This window comes from Amborella trichopoda, chromosome 9, assembly GCF_054954075.1.
Source record: "Amborella trichopoda isolate Santa Cruz 75 chromosome 9, AtrichopodaSantaCruz75HAP2 v2.0, whole genome shotgun sequence".
NCBI classification, from domain to species: domain Eukaryota; kingdom Viridiplantae; phylum Streptophyta; class Magnoliopsida; order Amborellales; family Amborellaceae; genus Amborella; species Amborella trichopoda.
In genome coordinates, this window is record NC_142344.1 from 9,411,347 (window position 1) to 9,438,278 (window position 26,932).

A 26,932-nucleotide genomic window follows, 5' to 3' on the forward strand; every position below is an offset into this window, starting at 1 on the left:
AAAGGGGCACACCCTACTCTCTCATCATTGATATTTCTCTCATGGTGGTTCTCTCAACCATCTCATAATCTCTCATCTCTCGGGGTTTTAGACTATAGGGTTGTGGTAGAAAAGAGAAGTATTTATCTCAAACTAAGTTGCTACGGAGATTTACCTAAGGGGTTGAGATTTGTGATAAAGGAATTCATAGTTCCATTAGAGGGCATGGCTTAAACTTGCTTTTTAGGTTGAGATTTAAGGTTGATCGTGATCTCGTGCCATCGGATGGTGGTGACTCGGTGTAGGGTGTAATAAAACCGGTTGAAGTAATATCTGATACTCTCTTTTTGTTTCTTGTCATATTTAATTATATTGTCTTTATATTCACAAGCATAAGAAATGTCGATATTTTCTTTGTTTAAAGAAAATTGGTTTAATGACATCAAGGTTTTTAAGATCTTAGATTTGTTAATTTTATTTTTTTTGAAGCAAGAGTTATTGAAATAAGACTACTTGTAAATGACCTTTGCTAAAAGAAAAAAAAAAAAAATGAAAAGAAGAAAAATAAAAATATCTATCCCCCCGACAAGGTCGCATAAGCTTTTTTTCCAATAATATGGCTTTTATAACATTATTGAAAAAAAACTACATTGATAAAAGAAAAGGGTCCGGGCGACAGGGTTCACCATTTCTCTAACTGAAATTTCGCCTTAATGCCCAATCGCTGACATACGCTTTGTGGATAAACATGCAATTAATAAACATGCTTAAAACTTGGTCAAGATTTGAGAGAGAGAGAGAGAGAGAGAGTGTGAAAGGAAACCATTCATAAGTGTACTCTTCTCTGTATACAGTATTTTCAACTTGAGTAAGATGTTGGTTTAAAAATTTTGGGTAACCCGATAATCAAATTGTTATGAATGGGAAAAAATGGGTACACATGAATGTAGAAATTTTGAAATATTTCTATCACTAAAAATAACAGATATAGACATAATTTTTTCTTAATTATTTATATTGTAAAATTAGAGACTACATTTTTTTTTTTACTAATGTTCTAGATGTAATTTTTTCAATCAAAAAGAACTTTATCAAAATAGACAAAATATTAATATTTCACCTTCAAAATGCCAACGTTATTAGGAATGACTGGGAGCGGGAATAGTTGTAAAAAGAGAATCTATTATATTATTGATAAATTAGATATATTTTTATAGATTTCTCTTTGATCAATTTAGTGCATCAAACGTGTTCATTCTGAGCGATGCAAAATGGGCCAAGACTTACCTCTGGTCATCAATAATGGAGAAGCAGCTCATCTCCATAGACTGAAAATGAACGGTGAAGAAGGTGTGTAGTACACAATAGTACTCGAACACCAACGTAGAGCACAAGTAGTACCCAAATAATATATATTTTTACAAAATTAGAGTTATCAATACCAGATGAGGTCAGTAGTTCGACTGAACGAATTGCTTAACGATGTTTTGAAAGGTGTAGTTTAGAGTTAAAATTAGATTTTATTAAAAATTGGTCAAAACCAGTGTTTGGTTGATCTGACTTACTGGTTTCAAGCGGTCTATCCGGCCAAAGAACGTGGGACAACTATTTTTAAAAAATTTTATATTTTAAACTATCTTTCACATCTTTTATATTTTTTAAAATTCACTTGAATTAATAAGACCAATTATCGGATCATTTCGACTAGGCTAGAGTCCGCACTAATTTGGTACCTAATTTTATCGTAATAAAATTATAAAATAACCTCATTTCGATTAGACTAGACTTGGCACTAGTTTGGTGTCCAATTTGACCTAATAAAACTATTAAATAACCTTCTTGCGTCTTTGTAATTAGGGTTTGGGAAAATGAGCTGCTAAAACGCCCTCATCCCATTTCATGAACTGTGCACGTGCCGAGCATGCATGCGTTTACGTTAAAGTGGGATGGCACATAGTCAGCACCACGACATGCCACGTGGCGATCCAGTCCCGACGGGACTGTTCCGAACTGGGGGAGGCTCGCCAAGGGGACCAAGACAGCTCACCACGCTTCCTCTTCTCAGAGCCATAGACACTGGATAGAGATAGAGAGAGAAACCGTCCGACATGAACATAGGGCTTTTTATAGAGAGAGAAAGAAGAAGGCATGAAAATTTGCTTTTCTCTCTCTTTCTCCAGGTTCTCTCCGTCTTAGCTGCCTCTCTCTTGGCGACTTTATTTCTCAATCTTTCTTTCCAGCTCTCTACGCTTTTATTACAAGCTTATGACCATTTTTTTTTTACAATCAATAAACACCCTCTCTCTCTCTCTCTGAAAAAAGAGCTCGTGTCTGTCGTGGTGATAGCATCCCGGTCATCAAACACTCAAAAAACCTAACTCCTAAACTATTTAAAAAAACGAAACGGATAGAATCATAGAAGCCTAGTCTTCCTACTAAAAAAAATGAATACTCTCTCTCAGACTTGTCTTTCTAGCTTCATTGCCGCGCTCTTATTGCCTCTCTCTCCTCTCTTACTTGTTTTATCTCTCTTGATTCCCACCTCCCTCTCTTCCTTCGTTCCCTTTCTTGTTTTCTGTAGTTTCTTTCATTGCCTCTCTTTTTTTTTGTAGGGGAAAATTCTCCCCCTCTTCGTTGACGGATTCCCTAGGAAATGTAAGAGAAAATAAACAAAACTAGTTTGAAAAAATTCATCAAACGGATAGGTTTTTCTATTAACCCAACCCAGCGCCGACCATTAGCGACATGCATCCCTCCTCGCTGGCACCTGCCCAACCATTTTCTCTTGCCTTTTCGACCCACTCAAGGGCCGTTTTCCCACGTGTCATCCTCCCTTATCCACACGCTTGGTTCCTCTTCCAGGCACGTGTTTAATTTGCAAATCTCGGGTTTAACGGGTGAATCGCGTTTAGTGGTTTGATTAATCCCGGATATTCCCTCCTTTGTTAGCATCTTTTCGCTTTCGAGTCAAACTCAATATGCAAAAATCTCCTCGATGCCCACTCCTTTTTCTCGAATGACAGTTCAGTACGAAAAGCCCGGTTTTTTGGGGCACTTTCGTCATTTTCATTTGCAGGGGCTTTTTGACATTTAAAATATTCGTGGGGATGAAGAAGGAAATAATTTACAGTAGGGATATTTTAGTCATTAATCCGTTTAGAGAGAGGGAGAGAGTGGTGAGGATTCATTCCGGACACGGTGGAACTCAGGAGTAGGAGAGCATGGAGCAATGGTTTGGCCAATGAGTCCAAAATGGATGAGGTGGGCTCATGAAAGTGACGGCCTCTTAGTGGTCATGGGTTCCAGTGGACTCGAGCCCACTTGTCAAACCGATTCAACTCAAAACTCTAGTCTGTCACTCTCTCCCTCCCTTTCTCTCTCTCTCTCTCTAACCCATTTCTGTATTCTCTCTCTCTCTCTAACCCATTTCTGTCTTTCTCTCTCTAAATCATTTCTGTTTTTTCTCTCCCTCTAACCCATTTATTTCTTTCTCTCTCTAAAGCTTTGAGTAGAATCCACATCGACAACCATGTGGAATGCATATCGTGGTGGCTTCCCCTAAAAATCCCCTCTCCCTCTCTCGTTTTATTAATAAAAAACATGCCTTCAACAAACTAGCGGCGCCTCCGCCAAAAAATACCCATTTATTTCTGAGTTTTCATGCAAATCCTTTCTTCCTTCCTCTCTATCTTTCTATATTCCTTTTTGCGTTTCACGTGGGCCATGACTAGGCTCTCATAAAGCTTCGCTGGATCTCTCTCTAGATGCTGCCGCTTTCTCTCTCTAGAGAGAGATATATATACCAGTTGCTTTGTAGTTTTTTTTGGCTTGTGGTTTCGTAATGGCGATGGAGGACAACGAGAGTTGCAGTAGTAGGGCGGTGGATTCCTCGCCGACTCATCCGAGGCAGCAGAGACACAAGCTTATGGTTTACAACGAGGTTTTGAGGCGACTCAGAGAGAGTGGAAACGACGAGGCTAACTCTCTTGGTTTCGAAGATGAGCTATGGACCCACTTCAATCGCCTTCCTCCAAGGTCCATTCCAATCACCTCTCTATCTCTCTCTCCCCCTCTCTCTCTTCATAGTTTTTTCTGTATTTCTCTCGGACTCTGCTTTTCTCGCTCGCCTTTGTTCTCTCTCTCTCTCTCTCGTTCCCTTTCACTTTCTCTCTTTCTCGGTGTTGCGGTTGTTAATGGGTTGGTTTCTGTTTCTTTAAACAAAAACGAAAGAATTTTCTTAAATTTGAAGTATGAGTTGATCCTAGTTTGATATGTTTGGGATCCTTGAGTTAGGGCTCTTGTGTTTCTTTTTTACGGCTGATTTTGAAATGATCTGTTTTCGGCTTTAAATTATGGATTGAAAACAGTAGTTCTTTTTGGAGTATTGGTATTAGAGGGAATTGGGCTGTCTTTCTGTGTTATTGGGATCTTGTGTTACCTGGTGTGTTATATCTTTGTTTATTTGAATAAATTCAATTCTTTCTCTTCTCTATCAATGTGAATGTAGAGAAGTGGAGTTTATTGCTTCACTTATGCATGTGATTATACCAGTCATGCATGCCACGAGAGTGGTATGCAGCAACGAAACAACTATAGGGAGAGAATTTCCACCTTCCCAATTTTCTTGTTGAAAATTTGATTGCTTTTAGTGATAGAGAATGTTTTTGTAGACCAAAATGCAAATTTCCTCAAATTTTTATCTTGTAGTTCCTGCTCGGATTCTGAAGTCCATGTAGACAAGGATCATATTCTTCCAATAGATGATAACTAATTCCAAATTGTTTTCTATGTAGGTATGCGATCGATGTGAATGTTGAGAGGGCAGAAGATGTTCTCACCCACAAGAAGTTATTGCAATTGGCACAGGACCCTGCAAACAGACCTGCATTCCATGTTCGCATTGTTCAGGTAAAAGAACCACCAAAGTTTTTGGCAGCCTTTTCTTGTTATTCTTTGTTAACTTACAAGAGATTTTGTTATATGGGTTTCTGTTACGTCGTCGATTTTATTGATGGATTGTTGGGGAATTGCCGGCTTCCAAGAAACAGTTAGGTCATTTGGGTTCTTTGTGATCATTGCATGTAGATGTGTTATGCTTAGCGTTTACGTGGGTTGAGAATGTGAAAATATTGATTGAGACTCTTGCCTTGTCTTCTTAACGTATACATGTGCGTCACTATTCATATTTCTCAATCTTGACAGCTTCATAGCATCTTTCAGCTTAGAAATCCTTATTCATTTGCATCAGGTTTACGGTGGGTTGTGCTCTATCATCTGATTTGTTTGGTTCTTATTTAAACTTGAATGGCCTCTTTCCTTTCTATTTTTGTTTGGTTAATACTTGGTTTACATCTTACTCTGTTCTGTCTAGGCATTATAGTTTGCAACCTAATTCATTCATGTACATTGCCTTCATAGGTTGCTTCTTCCAATGATGGAAGAACAAGTGGTGCTCTACCATTAAACTTACCTGGGAATGATGATGGTGAAACTGCTTCTAGTCATGCCAGTAAACAAAGGTGTCCTTTTCTTCCATATATGTTTGTTATAATATCAATTTTTGCCATGATACTGCTAACACGCCTCTGATTGTGGATGTATCCTTCCATTCTTCATTATAAAAATTTTCAATATGGTTTTACATTTTAGTTCACTTCGTTATCTGAAAAATCTATCATTTTGCCTAATTTATCTTCTTTTCCTTGACGTTTTGTCTGCTTGCTGATTGAAATCTGTACTACATTGATGCGTTTATCTCCTATTTAATATTGCAGTGTTCATCCACCCCCTGCTTTTGGTTCTTCCCCAAATCTTGAAGCTCTTGCTATTGAATCTAGCAAGTCACAAGTTAAAGATGGTGACAGTGCTGTAAATGCCAATCCCAGTATTGCTAGGTACTTTGTCTGAACTTTCCTGTGATTGTTAAGATAGGTCATGAACGTTTATTTCACAGAAAGGAGGGAAGGACTCGTCAGACGAGGTGCTTCTCTTAAATTTTGAACTGTGTGCTTTAATTAACATGGAACAAATTATGCTCTTCTCGAGCTGTCTTATTTGCCATCCCTGGGTTTTATGTAAGTGAAGTTTCCTATATGCATGTATGTGCGATAGGCAAGATATCTTCAGGTTTACTCCTTGCAGGAATTTATGATCATAACTTTTGTTTTTAAAGATGGTTTCATTTCTGCATCACTGCTAAATGAGGCACCTCATAGAACATATTTGGATGGATACATGTATTGACCATTGTGGCATGTCTTATAAGTTCTAGTAGGCGTTCTACACAAGATAAGAGACTGGAGAATGTTTTGAGTGAAAGACGCACTCGCTCGGTGTATGTGTGTGTGTAGGAACACGCTTATGCATAAACAACTGATTTACCTCCTTTTAACAGCTATGCTTTATGCATTTTACATGATCAATCTCCTGGTCACATATAACTTAGCACTGCCTCTTTGCTTTCACGACCTTCAAACTTCTTTTGGTCCCTCTTAATCTCCCCCATTTTAATCTAATCCTCTAGAAAATTCCTGTCATTGAAACTACTGGCTTATAAGAAACTGGAAAGATCTTTCAAATATTGGGAGAAAAAACTTTTGCGATAATCTTGTAGGTAATCCGCATCCATCGAATTGCACAAACTTTATATTTTCTTTCGCCCCATGTCCTAGGATTTAAGGAAAGTAGTAGTCCATTGGTACATTCTCCATATTTGGTTATAGAGTTCTCAATCACTTCTACTATTTCAATGCTCAAAATAATTCCCTGAATCTGGAGGGCTACTGAGAACCTTACTGGCCCCACAGCTTGATATTTGTCAAGATCAAGTGGCTTTCATGTCCATAATAGCAGAGGTTTTAAGACAATTTCTCAAGTCTGCTCTGTGCAAACAATTGCTTTCATCTCCATAATAGCAGTAGTGCATAGGATGCTTTTGCTCTGTGCTGTTCAGGAACTACAGGCACGATTGCAAAGGGGGGCTTATATCTCATTAGCAGTCTAACCATACCTAGGGAAATCTCCCTGTATTTTATATGTTACTATTCAGGATTCCTAAAGAGGTGAGTCATCGATTTGTCAAATTCAATGAGTTCCTATGGGAGACATGATTATAAGTTTTTAACATCGCTTGATCTAATTGAGTTAGTCATCCATGGAGCGTGGGGGCCGTTTGTAGTGAATCAAATGGTGAATAAGGCTCTGGTAGCCTGTGGACTATGGAAGGGTGGCTTAAGGTTCATGGGCACCTTGATGTAAAAATGGTTAAGAAGGCTTTGTTCCTTAAATGAATAAGCAATCAAGCAGGGATAAGGAGCTTTTATGAGGTAAGGTTGGGTAAAGTATGATGTGGAGGTGTTGTTGGAAACTGATCAATGTTGTGGAACATGATATTTGACGTGGTGATGATGATTTGATTACTTGTTGGAACTTGTATGTCCTATTTTGATGCAGTCAGCTGCATCTTCACTTTCAGTACCATTGCATTTTTTTTATTTACATTGCAATGTGTATTGGTGATTCATTTTCACTTTCTGGGGATTAAAGACTTGATTTATGAAATGTTTGCATGGTAATTAGGACAGTTACTAATGTCGTAGCTATTATTGATTATTATGATATAGCACAAGTAATAATATCATGGCTTGTAGCAATATCATGTCTTGATTATTGTCATCATAGTACAGTTAACAATATAAAAAAAAAGAAAGATTATTGTCATCATAACACAAGCAGTGTATCATGGCTTGTAATAATAATATATATGAACTGGGCTTGAGCTCTGATATGCAAATTTTGTTTTCCTTGCTTATGCAGACCCATGCATGAGATCACATTTTCAACAGATGATAAGCCAAAGCTTCTGAGTCAGGTATTGCTCAGAAGTATTTAAAGTACTTTATTTGAATTTATTAACTAGCCATGTTTATCTTTGCTGTAGATCTGAAAATATATTATAAAGATTCATGACATCTATGATGGTTGTCAAGTACGCGTGTATCTGAGAATAGTATTTGGCTCTGGGGTTGTATTCTACCTTAGATGTTTGCCCCTTTGGCTATTCATTTGTAACTCTATTTTCTTTACATGTAACATGATTTGATTTCTTGTCTATTTTTACAAAAGAAACAAAACTTGTTTGCCTTTTTGCATTGCTATTTCACTTTTCTTTTTCTATGCATGTGCTTACGTGCTCTTTGTTACCAGACAGCATCACGGCCCTTTTCTCTTACCATCACACTAGTTAAATTTGTTCGACTTATATGGTGTATCTTTTCTCAAGAAGTCGATTCTGGTATCCCCATGGCCTTCATATTTTTTACATGGTACATGCTACTGCATTATAGCATTCAAGGCCTATTTATTATGATGATAAACATGGTTTTGTTTTTTGTTACCTTTCTTCTAAATGAAAATTGAAGAAATGCTTGTTGGTGTGATTGAACCACATTAGTCTTGTGTTAGGCTATTATTTTCATTTTTCGTATAATCAATGCAGAATTATAGATTTGCCCCTAGTGCATGATGATCTTAGTTTACTACTCTTACTCCAGCATAAAATAATTGAGTCATGAAACCTACTATTATGCCAGCATAAAATACTTGTGTCATGAAACCATATGCTTACCAGTAAAATTAGTACATATAAATAGAGGCATAATTTATATATTTATGTTTGAAGAGATAGACACATAATTTGACACATAGTTTATATTGTTGACCCGAAAATAATGAGAGGAAGTTGTGGCCTCTATAGGCCATTACCATTATATGTTTAGTAAGTAATTACAACTAGACTGATGCTCTAATAGAAAAAGATGAATTATATAGACTATAAGAAGAATAAGAAGTGAAGTCCGAGAGATTGGTTTTTGATGTCACTAGATGCTTTGGTGTTGAGACTGCAAGGTTTTCAGGATTACGGTGATTCTGGGATTGTAGCTATTACTACTTCTCTATTACTACTCTTTATGATTGGTGGTGGTGTTAGATGAATCTAATGTATTGTTGTTCACAGCACAATGTCCTATTGACCTTATATTTCTTAATCTATTTCTATAAATGATGGCATAAAACCTTTCATTAGGACATCAGAAAGCAAGTCTTTCACGATATTAGTCTTACTTTTGTAGCTTTTATCATTATGTTGATGCAGTTTGCAGATTAGGATTTGGAGTTTGCGTCAATGATGCTTGTATTAATGTATGAGACTTCCTCGTTTTCTTGGGTAGGTCAGCTATGTTTTGAGGTCAGAGGTTCGAAACCAACAGTCACCTATCTCCTGCGAAAAAGGGTAGACATTGTATTGTAGCTTGGTTCACAACCACTATTTAATCATTAACAGACATGATTATAGGGTTGTATATGTATATACATAATGGTGGCAAACACTTAGGAAGCCTCTCTGACATTGTGACGTTGTCGACACTTTTCAATACTAGGGTGGCAATAACTAAGCAATGTGAGTCATACGATGTCAAATGAAATTATTTATTCTTGTACCTGAATATTTTGCTGCAGCTTTGGCTTTGACTTAGACCTACTTACATGTTGACAATAGCTTTGATGTGTATCTTGATCCAAATTTGAGATTATACAATATTTGAGAAGATAGTTTGTGCTGGAGCTTGGTTGCCTCTGCTTGAAGCTGGCCTTCCTACTCCAAGAAAACCAGAGCTCTATTTCCGATTCTTGGGAAATTCGTGGATGTAAAGTTGTTTCTTTGCCCACCTTGGGCAATTAGGATTTAGTATTTGGCACTTATCCATAGATTTGGAGAGGAACGATAGATGCACCAAAGACTGGACTAGGAAGGTTAAGGGATGGGCTTGCATGGTTATAATGTTGACTATTACCAGACTACGTCCCATGTTCGAATCTCACTACTGACTTACCTAAGAAAAGAAACCAAACGACTAAGCTTCTGCCTATAAATGCTTATTGGAGGCCAAACCCAGTTCACTAGCTTTTTCTAAAGAGAAGCTTTTCAGACTGCAAAAACAAAATGATAATCACCTTGTCATCATGGCTACAAAAAGTTACAGATGTATGCTTCCCCATACCCGTTTGAATTATTGTGCAGATCTTCCAACTTTATCATGTTTTTTAGCTGTTTACTATTGCATTAATTAAAGTTGTACAAGTAATAGTAAAAATAGGCTGCCCACAGTTCGGGAGCTCTATACAAATACCACCGAGAGGGTGGTGAGGGTAAAAAGTGCTGTACATCCAAGAAAGCAACGAAACAAAAGGCCAAAAAACCCTCCAACTAAACTCAACTCCTCCAGCCTCCTTGTTTTATGAATTAAAAACTTGTGATTTTATGAGTTTTATTATTATTTTTATCTTATGTTGCTTTGTCACATAAGTGGTATTCTTTGAGGTGGTAAAATGCGGGATGGACATGGTGATAAGCTGGTTCCGAATCCCCAACAAACCACTTGCATCTTCTAAAAGGCCTTTTGTTCCCCCAAAAAATTCATCCAAGATTTTCCAAGATTTCTGTTTAATCGATGAATCACCTTAGATGTGCCACCAACCGAGTTGGCCACCGACTTTGACTTCCGACTTTGACTTTTTTAATCATATTCCTTGGTGCATGCCAAGAAGCAGCAGGGATCTCGTGGTCTTCTCCTTGGATATTATTATTTATTTGTCTATATTTGTTTGGCTGAGATTGCCTGTTGCTTATGACTCTTTTCTTCTCTTTTTATTGATTTAAATATGGTTTCCAGCCTTAGCCTTGTTTGTTAGTTGCTACTCCTGAAGTCGTTCTTCTTCATGATTGAGTTTCCAAACATGTCTCCTCTTGATAAACATGTTGCTTTTGCTTCTGTTTCTTTTTTGTTTGGTGGTTGAGCCTAGAATATGATGCTGCAAGTCGAGAATGATTCTTGGTGTTAGTCCCTCACTGCAAGTTTTTTAATCTTTCATTGCCATGTTGAGTGTCTTACTATGTGTGTACTTTGTGGATTTTCATTGATGTGTTGGATCTTTTATTGTTTTGCACAATAATTGAGCATCTTGCTTTGGTTCCTATTTCTGTTTTCACTGGTTGTTGACATTATAATTTGCATTTGCATGCTGAGAATGATTATTTGGTTTTCAATTTTAATGAAAATGTTTATTATCTTTGTTTGCAGAAAATCTGTTATTTCTACATGAGCTCATTGTTTTACTGACTCCATTGTAATTGGACCTCTGTGTTTCTTTCGTTGCCCCTTGTTGAGGTTGCATAACATTGTTGCCAAATATCACATGCTGAAATTTTTTGAAAGCTGTATCATTTTTGTCTACCTCTACCTGCACATTATGTTTCATTTCTGATTGTGCTAACCATTGAGTTTAGAAGACTTTGGATGATTTCTTTTAAGCATTTTCACTTAAATGATTGACAATGAATTTTATTTTTTCAGTTAACCGCTTTGCTTTCTGAGGTTGGGTTGAACATCCAAGAGGCTCATGCTTTTTCTACGGTGGATGGTTATTCGTTGGATGTCTTTGTTGTTGACGGTTGGGCCTCTGAGGTAATTAGATGTCCATGCCTCTGTGGTACATTTGTATGATTTTGTAGTCGTATATGTTTATCTGTATCTATGTATGCATTTATTTATTCCATATGCTATGTACAAATATATGCAGCATTTAAAAACTCAAAGAATCCGACTCCGACTTGCCTATGTCACTCGGAACCAGCACCCTGCCGGTTCCAGATGATCCCAACTCAGATGATCCAAGTCTGACTGAGATTTCCCTGATCTGATCAAGTTTGACCAAGTCTGGTCTGAGTCTTGACCAAGTTTTAAACATTCTATGTATGCATGCATTACTTATTCATTTTCTTGGTTATATATGCTATTATTTTCTGCTGTCTATATGAGTGTGTTTCATTGTTGTAAAAATGGTTCAATGCACGAGTGCAACACCTTGTGGTACTGTCACCATTATGCATCTTGTGGTACTGTCACCATTATGCATCTGTGACCTCATGGGGTTAGAGTGCCATGTATGTGTGTGTGTGTGTGAGAGAGAGAGAGAGAGAGAGAGAGAGTGGAAAATATTGTTGGGTTAGAGTCATATACGAACTGTTTTTACTATTCCCACCAAAACATTGTTGGGAATATTGAAAATTCAGGCTGGCATAAGCAGATAGCAAAATATCGGATGCAATTGGGTCTAGTTTTGATAGATTTGTTGAGAATCCGTTCTGCAGTCTTGTCTTTTTGTGTACAGATGCTCTAAGATCATGAATGAAGGTTCTGGAACTCCTTTAGTCCACAAAATAGTTTGAGTTTCTAGTACTATGGCATTTTTTTATCAAATTTTAAGTATCTTAGTTGTCACGAGTGTATGTTCTACTGTACTTGATTTGGTACTTTGAAATACTATGTTTTCATTGGATATTGCTATTATTTACAGCATTCGATGAGGCTTTCAGTGAGTTATTTATAATCATGTTCTACATTTCACAGGAAACTGATCAGCTCAGAGAGGCGCTTAGAAGTGAAATTGCGAAGATCGAGGTAACTATTTGTTGCAGAGATCTGGTTTATTGTTTAAATGTTAATATTCTGATGGACTGATATGTTCCTATATATCTGCAATTTTATTTTATTTTCAATGGATAACAGTACTGCTATTCAAATGCAATAAGATTAAAGAGAGTGATCATAAGGCTTGCCAAATACAACAGTAAAAAATAAATAGTCAGGGGGAGAAGGAATAGAGGAAGAGGGGTAATGGATGCCAAGGTAAATTTCCAACCCCATTCATCACACCACTCTTCAAACAACTCTTCCGAGACCTCAAGTTCTACTTTGTCTACCCCTTACCCTTGCTAATGTAGTGCTCCATCAATACTATTTTGTAGGAAAGCACATGCATACCTAAAGAAATATGTAACTACTTTCCCATAGGTGGATCTTCCAATGTGTGGAAGTTCTATATAAGAGAGAACTTCCATTTGGTTTAGAAACATCTTCCCACATAACTAAGTGGAATGTATACCTCTCACAAATGACCTTGCAGAGAAAATCCCTTTGAAGCTTTTCAATTTGATTTACACTGCAGCTGGTGTTGGACTCTTATGCTGTCAGGTTAGATAGAGCAGTTTTTACTGGAGTAGTTCTTCCTGTCACGACTTTCCACCATGCCAACCTCTTCACTACTCTTTCTAGCAATGGATCTGATAGCACTGCCTAGGCATGCTAAGAGTTCATGATAACTAACCATAAATAAATATCTAGAGGAGAACCAACTCAAGACACCAATTTACCCACTAAGGAACTTAAAGCCCTTCTTCCAACCCTGCCCCATAATGAAGTTCTTCTTCAAATAACTCTAAAGGTTGTAATCTCAAAAGTCATCAAATAAACCGGGGGTTATCTGTGTTGTCATATGAAGCATCACAAAACAAACGAATATCATTTTCATACTGCAAAGGAGAGATACAGGGCCTCCTTTGCCTTATAGAGAACCCTGTTGTTTCCCCATTATCAGTCATTCAACTCATAGGCCTGTTAAACACTTACAAAATATGACGCTTACTCCTTTCCGCTGAGTTGCGACTCTTGGCACGAAGCTTTATCTCTGGGATCATCTAGGAAGTAAATGTGCTTCTCAAATCTTTTCTGTTTGAAAGGGCCATGAATGTATAGGTAGTTTTTCAACAGTTGCTTCTTTCTATTTAGGCAGTGAGCCGGAGTTATCTCTTCTTTAGTGTAATTAGAAATTAGTATTGTGCTCTGAACTTACACACCTTCATTTCTTGGTATGATAATGGGCACTGATCTACACATACATGTAAGAAATTAACTTGTTCATGTTCTTGTAATAGAGATTTTCGTGTTTTCAATTTTTTATCTGCTTGCACCTGTTTGATTGGATCATGACTATGATAATGAGACCTTGAACAAAGTACTGCAAAACATGCCACTTCATGATATATCAATGACGCAATCCAATGAGTTATACATAATCTCTGTGATTATGATCAGGTTCCATATTTTATTCTTAATAAATATGTTGTGGCAGAAACAAGCTTGGTCACAGCCATATTCTTTGACTTCTGTACCTGAGAATGTGCAAACCAATGGGAATCCTGTGATTGAGCATGTAAAAATACCAAATGATGGTACCGATGTATGGGAGATTGATGTCAGGTTGTTGAAATTTGAAAATAAGGTGGCATCTGGTTCATACGGTGATCTGTGAGTTCCCTATTATTATATATTCACATTTTTTCATTTTGTTGGAATCCATAACAACTTTGCTTATACGAATATTTTACCATCTCAGTTACAGGGGGACCTATTGTAGTCAGGACGTGGCCATTAAAGTTCTGAAACCTGAAAGGGTAAATGTAGATATGCAACGTGAATTTGCCCAGGAAGTCTATATAATGAGGTATGAAATGAATGTATTCAAATGTACTAATGAAATTTTTTATGGAATTTGTTTGTTCTTTTAGAACTTTAAGACACATTTGTCTCTTTTAACATTATGATGAAAAATCTTCTTAAGCCTAATGTTCTTTAATATTTCGCTCCTGGTTTCTTTCTGTACTGAACTTCACTGTCTTGGTTTCAATATAAGGGTTGTTTTGGATCAGATAAGCATCATATGTCCATGGAAAGGTTACAAAGTTGTCGTTCAAAATTTTGTTTTAGTTGTTTTCTATGAATGAAATGAAATGGAAACTTACCATCTATTTGACAAATGATATTATCCAAATTTGAAATCAAATTGTTTGTTATAAAAGGGGGATGCATCTCAGTGAGATGACTGCACTATTATGGTTATTATCTTTCTTGTAATTGAATTTTTTGCACTGTCAGATACTCTATTGCTAAATGCTGGCAATTTGTACTTCCATCATAACTTGCACTTTGTTTCTAAACTTTGATTGACTTTCATCAACATGCAATTTATGAACTCTGGTTGCATCATATGTAAACATGCACAAGAAAAATGTCCCTTTTAAGTATGAACTTGACAAATCCCTTGATAATCAATGAATCCTGTTTGTGAGGGTCTTGTTTATGTTGGTTATGTTACCATATAAAATAGTCTGGATAGAGGTATAAAACTGTTTGATTGGTAAATGGAATATTAATGTTTGGACATTTTCTATGATTTTCTTCATTTGATAGTGGTTATTCTGCTATTCATTTCTAAAAACACAATGTTTTCTTTGTCCCCAGTTCTTTTTATGGTCAAACATTTGAGGATAAGTGTTTCTTCTTTAGGATGGCCATAAATCTCAAAATAGTTCCATTTATTAATGATTCAGGAAAGTTCGACACAGAAATGTTGTGCAGTTCATAGGTGCTTGCACTCGACCGCCTAGCTTGTGCATCGTGACTGGTATAATGATGTTTTAAGGCTTAGGATTCTGTAGTCTGATGTTCATGTTTGTTTTCCTGGTTTCATTTTCCTCGGGATTTCTCATGTTATTTGACTCAAACTTGGGTTTTAATAGCTCTCTCTTTCCAGAATTTATGTCTGGTGGGAGCGTGTATGATTTTCTACATAAGCAAAGAGGGGTATTCAAATTGCCTACATTAGTCAAAGTGGCCATTGATGTCTCCAAAGGAATGAATTACTTGCACCAAAATAATATTATCCACAGGGATCTCAAGGCTGCAAATCTCCTAATGGATGAAAATGAGGTAAAAAACTTTCTTATGATTTCTGGTAACGCATAGCATACATTGAATTTTAACTTAGAATGTTATGTAGAATTTAAGTGAAAAATGTGGAGTGCTCATACTAGTTAGATATCCCATACTAGTTTTAATATATTAATCATTTTCAAGCATCATCGCCTATACAGGTTCGTTAGTTCACATGTTTTTTTTTTTTTGGTGGTTGCATCGTGGGCATTTTTTGTTGAGGATATTCATATATCGCTTCTTATGATGACTAAATCTCTTTTTCAGTTTTTCTTTTCTTTGAAAAAGCTGCAAAACAATTTGTCTATTAAGTAATATGGCTGACATTGTCTACTAAGTTGGATAGTTCTTTTTGGTGTCTTTTTTCTTTTTTATTATTCTTTATTTGTGTGTTTCTGTTTCTCAGATTAGTTGTCATGTGTGCTTCTTTTACCTTTGGCTCCTATTTATGTGCATACATAATTGTAAGTAGCTTTTTTTGATGTTCTCTTGTGCTCTATGAGAAATGTGGTCTCCATCATGAAATGACTTATTTCATTGCAGGTTGTCAAAGTAGCTGACTTTGGTGTTGCCAGAGTTCAAGCTCAATCTGGAGTTATGACTGCAGAAACAGGAACTTATAGGTGGATGGCTCCTGAGGTGGGTCTCACTGGAACTTATTGTTTTTTCTACGACCCCCCTGTTTGTTCTTTTAATTTGGTAAGTTGTAAGTAAAAAAGAAAAAGTTTACAAATACTATTGCAAATGTCTAAGGTGAGAAAAAGCCCTGCCTTCTCCAAATGCAGTGGTACCCAGACATTTCATTCTCTCCCTCATATCGTGTATTGGCATGTGTTGACACTTGGACACATGTTGACACACCCAGACACATGGCCAACACGCTCTTTATACGTGTTGGGTGAAATTTTGTTTTGACACAGCGTGTTGATATGTTTATATAGGATATGTAGACATGCAATATCAATATTTGATTTTGTTATATAGAAGGGTGTACATTTGTGGGATTTGAACCATGGACCATTTGATATGGTATTAGAGGTGATAGCTAACACACCATCCATTTATAGTTTGTATGGTGTAATCACTAACCAAAGTCATTTATTATGAAGAAAGCAACAATTGGAGGATATCATGACTTGCATATGTTTGTGCATGCCTTTTGATGTATGAAACTCTGAAAATGCATGCCCTTTAATGTATGGGAAATTGTGCATTTATATCCTTAAAAATATTTTGTGATATGTTATTAATTAATTATCATATACTTATCTATGTTTTTATAATGTATTGTTATGTTTATAAGGGTGCATATGGACTCAAAAGAACACCATCTTTTATAAAATTGTTTTAATTTATTAAACAAGAGATGTGGTTTCTAATCTAAAATTTAAATTATTCTTTATGGGATTTGATTTTGCAAGCTCCTAATTTGAAATTAATTGATATAAACAACACCGGTTTAAAAAATAAAAGAATAGAAACAAATATAGTTTGTTTTATGTGTGTGTGTGTCCAATGGTTATATAGTAAGATAATGAAACAATATTACAAATCCACGCTAGGGCCATTTTTTTACCCCAAAATTTTAATATATGCTCTTTTCATTTTGATGAGCAATTACAAACGAATAAATTTTGAAAATGTACTCTGAAAATTGTTCTTCTAACCCCACTTAATATAGGCCATCCTTTTAGTGAGATGCTTAGATCTAGGCCTTAGAAGGAACTTTTTCTATTTCTAAATTGTGTATATGGATTTTTTATCATTAAATTAACAATGTTAAAATAAAGGAAATTGATTTTGAATTTCTAAATGCCCGGACCTTAAAATTCGTCAAATGAATGATCTAGATTCATTGTTGGAGGGATGCTCATTTTAACCCTATGTAAGGTGCAAATTGAATTTTATTTTATTTTTGGAGTTGATTGTTGAGATGAAGATAGTGCCTATGGAAAATTTGAGATCATACAAAAGCCACAAACATGGTTTTCTAGAAGTGTGGTTTCATTATATTACAATGACATCATCATCATCATCATCGAGGCATTTTCTTAACTAATTGGGGTGGGCTACACGAATCCCGGTCGACCATTTTGCTCTATTCAGGGACATTATCCTCAGTGAGGCCATAAGTCCCGATATCTTTTCTCACTACTTCCAAGTCTTTTTGGGCTTTTCCCTTGCCTTTTTTTAGCCTCCCACTAGAATTAACTCGTACCTGTCAATAGGTGTTGTATTGGGTCTGCGCCTCACGTGGCCAACCCACCTAAGTTTACTTTTTCCCATCTTATTCTCCCAAATGTATTAATTTCGAATTTTATCCCTTCTTATCTTTCTACTCACCCATCTCAACATCCTTATCTCAGCTATATTTATTCTATAGGTATGTTGTTTGTTGACCGCCCAACATTCTGCCCCTTAAAGTAAAGTTGGTCTCACAATTGTGCTATATGACTTGCCCTTTAACTTTAATGGTATGTGGCGATCATAAAATTCCGGTTGCACATCTCCACTTCACCAATCCAACTCTAATTCTATGTGTGACATCTTCCTCAATCTCTCCATTTTTCTAGATTGTCGATCAAGATATTGAAAGTGCGCTGTTTTTGGTATTTATTGGCTGTAAATCTTAATCACTTCCTCATCTCTACTCCTATTATTACTAAACTTGTATTCCAAGTACTTTGTATTAGTCCGGCTAATTTTAAAACCTTTAGATCCTAGAGCATCCCTCCAAAGTTCTGAGGGAAATTTTGAGGTTCTCACCCTTCTTAGACCAATTATATTACATTGACATGATGTCATAAAATCACTCGTACATTCATATATGGGTGAGGTTTGTGTAAGGTTGCCTCCATATACCGTAGAAATAAGGCCCACCTCTAAAATTTGCTCACAGATATTGTTCTGATGTCGAAAACCTTATGATGGCTTCAAAATCTATTTTCAAGAAACAACATATCCATAGAAAGAATGTAGTGAGATGAGGATATTAAGAAGGATGAGTGACAAGCAAGAAAGGATAGAATTTGAAAATTTTCATCCAAGGAACTTAGGGTAGCTCCAATAGGCGATAAGATGAGGGTACCGATCAAGCAGATCAATAAACATTTGAAAAGTTTGAAAGTAGATGGTCCAGATAACTTGTTATAAGATGCTCTTTTTTTGGATTTGAAATTTTTTTTCTTCATTTCCATACATCTTCGAGATCGAGATGGTCAATTGGAAGGTTATCCAACATCAGATTACTCCCTTCTATAGTATTTTTTAGGTGCGCCTTACTTCAATAGGATAAGGTTGCAACCTGATATAAACTTTTGTGTGTGTGTAACTGTCATCGCATACCAATGAAACTGAAGAGGAAGTTCTATAGGACGACTGGAAGACCAGCCATATTTTTTGGAAGGAATGTTGAATGGCCAAGAAACAACATATCCATAAAATGATTGTAGTAAGATGAGGATGTTAAGAACGATGAATGGCAAGCAAGAAAGGATAGAATTTTAAAAAAATACATCCAAGGCACTTAGGGGTAGCTCCAATAAGTGGTAAGATGAGGGAAATCAAACTTAGGTGGTTTGGCCATGTGCAGTGTCAATCTAGAATATTGTCGGTTAGGCAAGGTGATTTGGTTTAAGTGGAAGGCTCTAAAAGGATGAGAGAAAGGCCCAAAAGGATATGGATAGAAGTAGTGAGAAGAAATATGGTATGGCCCTTGATAAAGTAGAATGGGGGAACAAGATTCATCTAGTTGATCCCAAATAGTTGGGATAAGGCTCATATAATGGGGGAACAAGATTCATTTAGAAGAGTAAGATAGATAATTCTATAAGAAACTAGTGGCGTTTTACTAGTGGTTAAAAGAAGCAATAACTGCTCCATGTGGGTGATATTACATCTCATGTGGATGATGTCATCCTCCACTACAATTAATAAATGATTTCTTTCTATCAAGAATTTCTACTTTACCCTTAATTAATTATCTAAAATACCCCTAAACAAAAAATTGCTACACGATAAGGGTAAGGGTATCAAGTGCCCAAAAACGTTGAGTACTTAATGAAATACTCATGTATCAGTACCTTTACATAGCCATATATATGTGATTTTGTACAGATGTTTCGTAGCTATACTGGATTTTTGGGTTAACGTGCTAGATGCTCGACACGGACTATATACGTAGCCTGTGTAGAAAAACCATGAAAGCTAGTTTGTGTCAAGTTTCAACTTCTGGTATGGCCTCTGTACATGGGAATTCGTCGTGATACAAAACTTGGCCAACAAGATAGATTTCCGAGAAAATCTCCACTAACTTCCTTGGAATTAGACTTTTCCTTTAAAATGATTTGATCACATTAAATAAATTACACGATCGTTGCTAGTTCGTCAGAATCTTTAGAAGCTGCAAAAACTCTGGCCCAAGTGCCATCAATAATGCACCCCTTTAGTTTGATCCATCTGTGTTACAGTTGATTCCTTGGGAGCCTGCAATACTAGGACTCTCTTTAGTGGCTGCATACAAGTTGGATATGAAGACACTACTGCTCGAAATTAAGGGTTGCAATCTGTAAGCGGAGCGAGTTAAGTCCTCTTGCTAATGTGATAGATGGGGTTCAAACTTCTAAAGTTTTTTACTGTTCTAATCTCTGAAGTGTTATTATGATGATGTCACCATTGATGACTTCAATCAAAATGTCTTAGATTGTAGTTTGAGTCTTTTACACTTTTATGGAAAAAAATGCTGAAGAAATCATGCTTACCTTTGCAATGAAAAGAAAATCAAATGAATTTTGAATATGAGAGTCCTCAGCATATATGATTTATATAATCAAAGTTCATCGAGTAGGAAATTCAGAGAATTATTTGATAAGCGAGAAAATGGAATGTAATGCTGATTCTAAGACATTGGGTTTTTTTTTTTTTTTACTTATATCGAAACTGATAGTGCGGGCCTTTGTATTCTACCCAGCGACCCTTTCCCACTGTATAAAATTGACCAAAATGGTAACATGTACATATGCAACACAGTTATTTTTAAGTCATTACAGAGTGCAGGGCTCGGTGCACTCCTGACAGTCTGAGACAAACAACACTTTAGATCTGAAGTGAACAATTTTCAATGTGATTGTTAACCATTTCCTCAAAAAAAGAGAGTAAATTTCAATGTGATTTCTGGTCAGTTCTTCTTTTTCTTCTTTGTAATTGTCATGCATTTGAATTGCAAACATGCACGTTAAGTTCTCTTCCCATTCTCCATTTCAAAAAAATAAGTTCTCTTATGATATTGATTTTCGTTTGAAGGTTATAGAACACAAACCCTATGATCACAAGGCCGATGTCTTCAGTTTTGGAATAGTTCTGTGGGAGCTGCTAACTGGAAAGGTGAAAAATGTCTCCCTCATCTTGAAAGCTAGGTTGGAAAGTCATGGTGATGAAATATATTATTCTGGATATTTGTTCTAATCATGCTGTCATGGCTGGTTTTCAGCTCCCATATGAGCATTTAACTCCATTACAAGCAGCTGTCGGTGTGGTACAAAAGGTATGTGTTTCCAAATTTTATTTCATGTGCTTCCTTTGTTGGATACTATAGTGGTTTGGAGTATGAAAGTTATGCCAGATGGTTCGCTATTGGGTAGTTTCATTTGAATGAATGAATCCCACCTTTCTGAATTTTCAATAAGTAGCTTTATGATGATGGAAGGTATACCATATAGGCCAAAGTAATAATACCCCAGTGGGGGCACCCATGTCTGTTCCCATGCTGAAGTTGGAGATTAACTGAGCCTTTATGAATGTTGCTCTGAAACCTATCATGCTTCATCTCCGGTAAACATTATAAGAATGTACTAAATGCCCCTATGGTAATACTATAATCCATTGGCTTATGGTATGATTAAAACCTTGCAGTGATGAAGCATATTTGTATGACCTCTGGGAGTGGCAGATCTAATTTTGATGTGTGCTCCATGGGGCTCGGATAACTCATTGCCTTTACCCAGTTTACCTTGAGAAACTGGTCAATTTTCATATCATGTTCTATGTTGCATGAGGTTCCTCCAAGTCTTGTCATGTGTTCATGTACAATTCAAGTTGTCAAGGAAGAGAACCAGTATCAGAATTGGTTCCTTGAAATAATTAAGATTTTGGGATAGAACTTTGCTACAGTCAGGTCTAGCCATGACTGATGTTGAGAACAAATGCTAATTTAGTTGGCCATTGCTGCATAAAGTTTCATCATTATCATCATCATTATCCAAGTATCCGAACTATTTAAGAACAGCTGCCCGAATCATGTTATGTCATTCCGCTCTATCAAGTTCTATACCCTTAGTTAGATTACAACTCATCTCTACCTACTACTTCTATCTATGTCTTTTTAGGCCTTCTCCTGCCTTTTATGAGCCATTAAGTATCATTATAAATGATATAACATAATTCATTGGGTAAATGCAAAGTGATATTTTCTTTCAGCATCTATGCTTTTATACCTTTTTTACAACCATCGGCTGCTTTCCAAGTTTTTCTTATTGACCTATTGATACCTCCTGGAACCAGACATAATGTCCTTAAGTCTATTAAGAAGCAGTCTACCATTTGCTGAGTGGTTTGACACTTGGTTTTTCACTTCAGTTCCCAGTGAATTCAAAATGAAATTGTTTATGTGTGGATTTGGGAAGGAGACTGCACTTGAATAGGGCGTGTTAGTTGATGCACCATAATCCCATCATATATATATATATATATATATGGAAGATATTACAAAACGCCTATAGGCAAAAATCAATAGTGATTTCGCCTACCTTCATCACCGTCCAAAGTTCATTACATGATGACGATTGTCAGATAGTGTTTCATTTTTCATTGTTTTTCTACGAATCGGAATGACTTGAAATTTGGGACGTGTATTCATAAAAAATAAGCGAAGCTACGAAAAATATCAAAAAAATATTTTACATGAAAAACATTGACAAAAATACCCCTGAAAAGTTTTAGGGCTAGTTTGGTCATTTTTTCGCGAATTATTATTTTTTATATTTTTATTAGGTGCACATCACTAAGATGTACACACTCTCCAAATTTCAGATCATTCCGATTTGTAAAAAAAAAATGACACACCACCGGACAATCGTGATCGTGCGATGAACTTTGGATGGTGATAAGGGTAGGCGACATCACTGTTTATTTTCGCCTATAGACTTTGGGAAGACTTTTCCTATATATATATATATATATATATATGGGTGCGGTTTGTATAGAGCCTAGGCTCTAAACAATCAAATTAGAGCCTGCCTACCTTCAACTAGTGTCAATAAATGTGGTTTAAATATTGGAAATCTTTGTGATAGCCTTAAAATATATTTTCATATTTATTTATAAAGTTTAAAGCTTCAAAAATAGTGTGGATCAACAAATCTAAAAAAACTTAAAAATCTTGAAAATTGATGATAAAAAAATGTGTTACAAAATACACTATTTCTAAAACTTGAAATTTATTTTTTTCTTATGTCCATACATCTTGATGTCGAGATGATCAATTGAAGGTATTTGGGCATCAAAACGACCTCTTTTAGAGAAATTTTTGAGGTAGGCTCAAATTTGATTGGTTAGAGCCTCAGCTCTATATAAACTTTTCCCTATATATATATATATATAGATAGGGCAAGCTTTCTATGCTTCCCCCACAGCATAAAACTTATATACTTCCCCTTATCCAACCGTCCATTCTCTACACTCTTTTATTTTTAATTTTTTTTATAAACTCTTTTGACACCAAATTTTGGATTTCCAATCCTCTATTAAACTCGCACTAGCAAAAAATATAAAAAAAATATTTTCAATAAAATAAAATGACAAAAAATAAAATGACAAAAATACCCCTGAAAGTTTCAAGGGGTATTTTGGCCATTATATTTTATCGAAAAATTATTTTTAATATTTTTTATAGGTGCAACACAATGAGAAGATGACACATACCAAATTTCATATTCATACAATTTGTATAAAAAAACTAAAAATAAAATACTTTGAGACGTCGGATCTAAGATCAAAGAGTGAGTTCATACAATTTGTATAAAAAAACTAAAAATAAAATACTTTGAGACGACGGATCTAAGATCAAACGGTGAGTGGCTCTCTTGATCAAAATTGGACAGTTGGATCGTAGGGGGAGGATAGTTCTTCTGTGCTGTAGGGGAAGTATATAAACCTTACCCCCATATATATATATATATATATATATATATATATATATATATATATATATTTCAGACAGCGTAGATTAAAAGACTGCAACGGACCTGCTATGTCCATCGCGGTACCGCAACAGACATAGTTGGTCCGTGGCGGTAAAAAAACACGCGGAAACCGCTATGAACCATGTGCCGTCCATTGCAGCTCCGTTCAATAAACCGCCACGGATGTAGCATGTCTGTGGCGCGGCGAAATACTGTTCAAAATCGCCTATAGGCGTTTTTAAGAGTTTATCATCTATATATATATATATATACACACACATACACACACACTTGGTTTTTCATTGTTCATTTTAATAGTTCGAAAATAATCTATTTTTAAAGCTTTAGTTTCTACTTTTTTTCAGATTCATAATTGTGGTTGCAAGATTATTGCGTGTGAAATTTTTATACAATATCCGTCTCTAAGATGGACTTTTGGCAGGGACGCATATGAACATAAAACATTAAGAGAGTGTGTGCTTTTATCACATGGTTCTCATGATGCCTTGATGGTGCTAGTGATCAAGTATGAATCAAATAAACAATGAATGGTCTTTACACCATTTTGGCATTCAAAAATGTTGGACATGGCTTGGTCACTGAATTGCTTGAACCTCTTCAGCATTACTTGTTCTTTGTTTACAACATTGATATATGTTGATTCTGTGTTCATGGGTTCAGGGACTTCGCCCAACAATTCCTAAGCACACTCATCCAAAGATTGCAGAGCTTCTGGAGAGATGTTGGCAGCAAGATCCGACACTGAGACCTGATTTCTCCGAAATTACAGAAATCTTGCAAGTTATTGCCAAAGAGGTAATATCGGTGAGACTGTAAACCCTCGTGTATTAGTTAATCCTATTGGCAATATCTAAAGCATCCATTTAACTTGCCATCCGATTTGATATGACCTTTATTTTATTTTATTTTGTCTTTTGGGGGTTGAGAGAGAGAGGGTGTGTTATTATTGATCCATAGTGGCCCCTTATGAGTCATTTGAACAGGTTGGAGATGAGGGGGAGGAGCGGCGAAAGGAAAAGTCGGGCGGTTTCCTTTCGGTCTTAAGACGCACTGCAGGGGCCCACTAAATACAGCGACCTTGTTCATGATATATGGGTCTTTAACAAATGTTTATTTTCAAATTAGTGTTTTTTTCACTGGGTACTGTACAGTATTCTTTCACTGATCATGGTCTTTTACAATTTTGAGGTTTCATTTGTTTCTTTTCTGTGTCTTTGATTAATGCATCTCATTATCATGTCGTGTCTTCAATGAAGTCAATTTTAAGTTCTTGTGAAATATGTCAAATTCCTTCCGTGTTCTTATGGGGGAAAACAAAACGAAAAACTGTAAAAAAAAAAATAGTGGGAAAGAGAGTTCGAGTCTCAATTTCTAAATGAAGCTTGGGTTTAGCTCAGGAAAAAATAATAATTTTACTGTACAATTTGAGTTACCAAAGTGATGAATTCTGCGGGTGAACATTATCTTACCTGAAGAACTGTCTGCCACCATTTATTTTCCCATCACTTTCAATTTCTCACGTAAGAGGGATCATTGCAAAGGGATGCCATATCTCATGTAAGAGGGATCGTTGACACCTTGCGATGTTTAGGGAAGCGCAAAGGGAGAGAGTTGTGGGTTTCTCTCTCCCATTGTATTTTGCATCATCCCTCTCATTTATGGTATAAGAGTCTATTTTGCACGTCATCTCTCTCTCTCTCTCTCTCTCACAGTTTATAGATGTGTCAATTTCTGTGTGTTTCTTTTATATATGGATAAAGTTTATATAGGGTGAGGCTCTAAACAATCAAATTGAGGTGCATCTCAAAACTTGACTAGAAGAGGTTTCGATGTGAAAGTCTCAATTCAATCATCTAGACCTTTAAGGTGTATGACATGAGAAAAAATAGATTTTAATTATTTGGTAGTAGTTTATTTTTTAATGTATTATTAACTTTCAAGATTTTCAGGTGTTTATAGATCTATTCAATTTACATTATTTTTAAATTTTATAAAAAATAAATTTAGGTCATCACAAAGATATTTGATATTGAAATAATATATTTTGGTACTATTTAAAATATGTGTTGCTTTGGTTATTTAGGGCATCCGCCCGTACTTTTTATATATGGGTGCGGTTTGTATAGGGCTTAGGCTCTAAACAATCAAATTAGAGCCTACCTTCAAATAGTGTCGTAGAAATGTGGTTTCAATATGGGAAATCTTTGTAATAGCCTTAAAATATATTTTTATATTTATTTATAAAATTTAAAGCTTCGTAAATAGTGTAGATTCATAGATCTATGAAATCTTGAAAATTAACAGTCTAAAATGCTTTACAAAATACACTATCCTAAAACTTAGGCATCGATTTTTTTCTCATGTCTATGCAGAGATCATTAATTTAAAGATATTTGGCCATCAAAACAACCTAGTGAAATTTTTTAGGTAAGCTCAAATTTGATTGTTTAGAGCTTCGGCACTATACAAACTTTTTCGGGTTGTATATTATAAGAACATTTATTTTCGGTACAGTTACAATTTTTTTTTAGCCTATGTGAAAACTAACATATTAAAATATATCACAACTTTTGAAAAAATGTGTTTCGGACTTTGTGCCCAAGTTGAAACACATCGCCATCTATCCAATTTCACATTATATATATATATATATATATATATATATATATATATATATATATATATATATATCTTAAACTTTATATATATATATATATATTACTTAAAACTTTTTTTTTTCCTTATATACATGTGTCTATTTGTTTGTGCTTTCTATCTATATGTGCAGGCATTTTGGTGTGCTCTCACCACCTCTCTCTCTCAATTTGTAGATATTGCGTTCCCCTCTCTCTCTCTCTGTTGGTCGATGTGTGTTTTGTGCTGTCTTGTCTCTCTCTATATGCGTGTGAACGGGGCAGATTCCCCAAGCTTTCCCTGGTAGCAGACCCAAGGCTCAAACATTAAATTAAAAAAAAAGAAAAAGAAAATAAGAGAGAGTTAGAGGAAATCATTACCAACCCAACG

At 35.8% G+C, this 26,932-nt stretch overlaps 1 protein-coding gene across 9 annotated transcripts; it reads left to right on the forward strand.

Annotated features, from left to right (window-relative positions):
- Window positions 1–3,766: 3,766 nt before the first annotated feature.
- LOC18424211 (serine/threonine-protein kinase STY46) lies at window positions 3,767–26,905 on the forward strand. 9 transcript variants are annotated; one of them, XR_016039943.1, is made up of 16 exons: window positions 3,767–4,014; window positions 4,773–4,887; window positions 5,398–5,498; window positions 5,754–5,873; window positions 7,795–7,849; window positions 11,394–11,504; window positions 12,450–12,500; window positions 14,011–14,186; window positions 14,275–14,382; window positions 15,269–15,342; window positions 15,472–15,647; window positions 16,194–16,289; window positions 20,120–21,032; window positions 21,139–21,192; window positions 24,569–24,703; window positions 24,892–25,145. XR_016039943.1 is itself a non-coding variant. In XM_088845704.1 (16 exons), exons 1-16 carry the CDS (start codon window positions 3,821–3,823, stop codon window positions 26,815–26,817), a joined length of 1,734 nt encoding a protein of 577 aa, XP_088701830.1. In that variant the 5' UTR covers window positions 3,767–3,820; the 3' UTR covers window positions 26,818–26,905. The 9 variants fall into 9 exon arrangements, 5 of the variants coding, with proteins under 5 accessions (XP_088701830.1, XP_088701831.1, XP_088701829.1 ...); XM_088845704.1 differs by lacking the exon at window positions 24,892–25,145 and adding an exon at window positions 26,740–26,905 and having other exon boundaries at window positions 20,952–21,032; window positions 24,569–24,712; XM_088845705.1 differs by lacking the exon at window positions 24,892–25,145 and adding an exon at window positions 26,740–26,905 and having other exon boundaries at window positions 20,952–21,032.
- Window positions 26,906–26,932: the final 27 nt, after the last annotated feature.

Bases quoted from the DNA above. Each gene is read 5' to 3' on its own strand.
- LOC18424211 (XM_088845703.1), top strand. From the start codon at position 3,821: ATGGCGATGGAGGACAACGAGAGTTGCAGTAGTAGGGCGGTGGATTCC. The intron at 15,648-16,193 runs GTAAAAAACTTT...ATTTCATTGCAG, and splicing joins TCCTAATGGATGAAAATGAG to GTTGTCAAAGTAGCTGACTT. The intron at 24,713-24,891 runs GTGAGACTGTAA...TCATTTGAACAG, and splicing joins TTGCCAAAGAGGTAATATCG to GTTGGAGATGAGGGGGAGGA.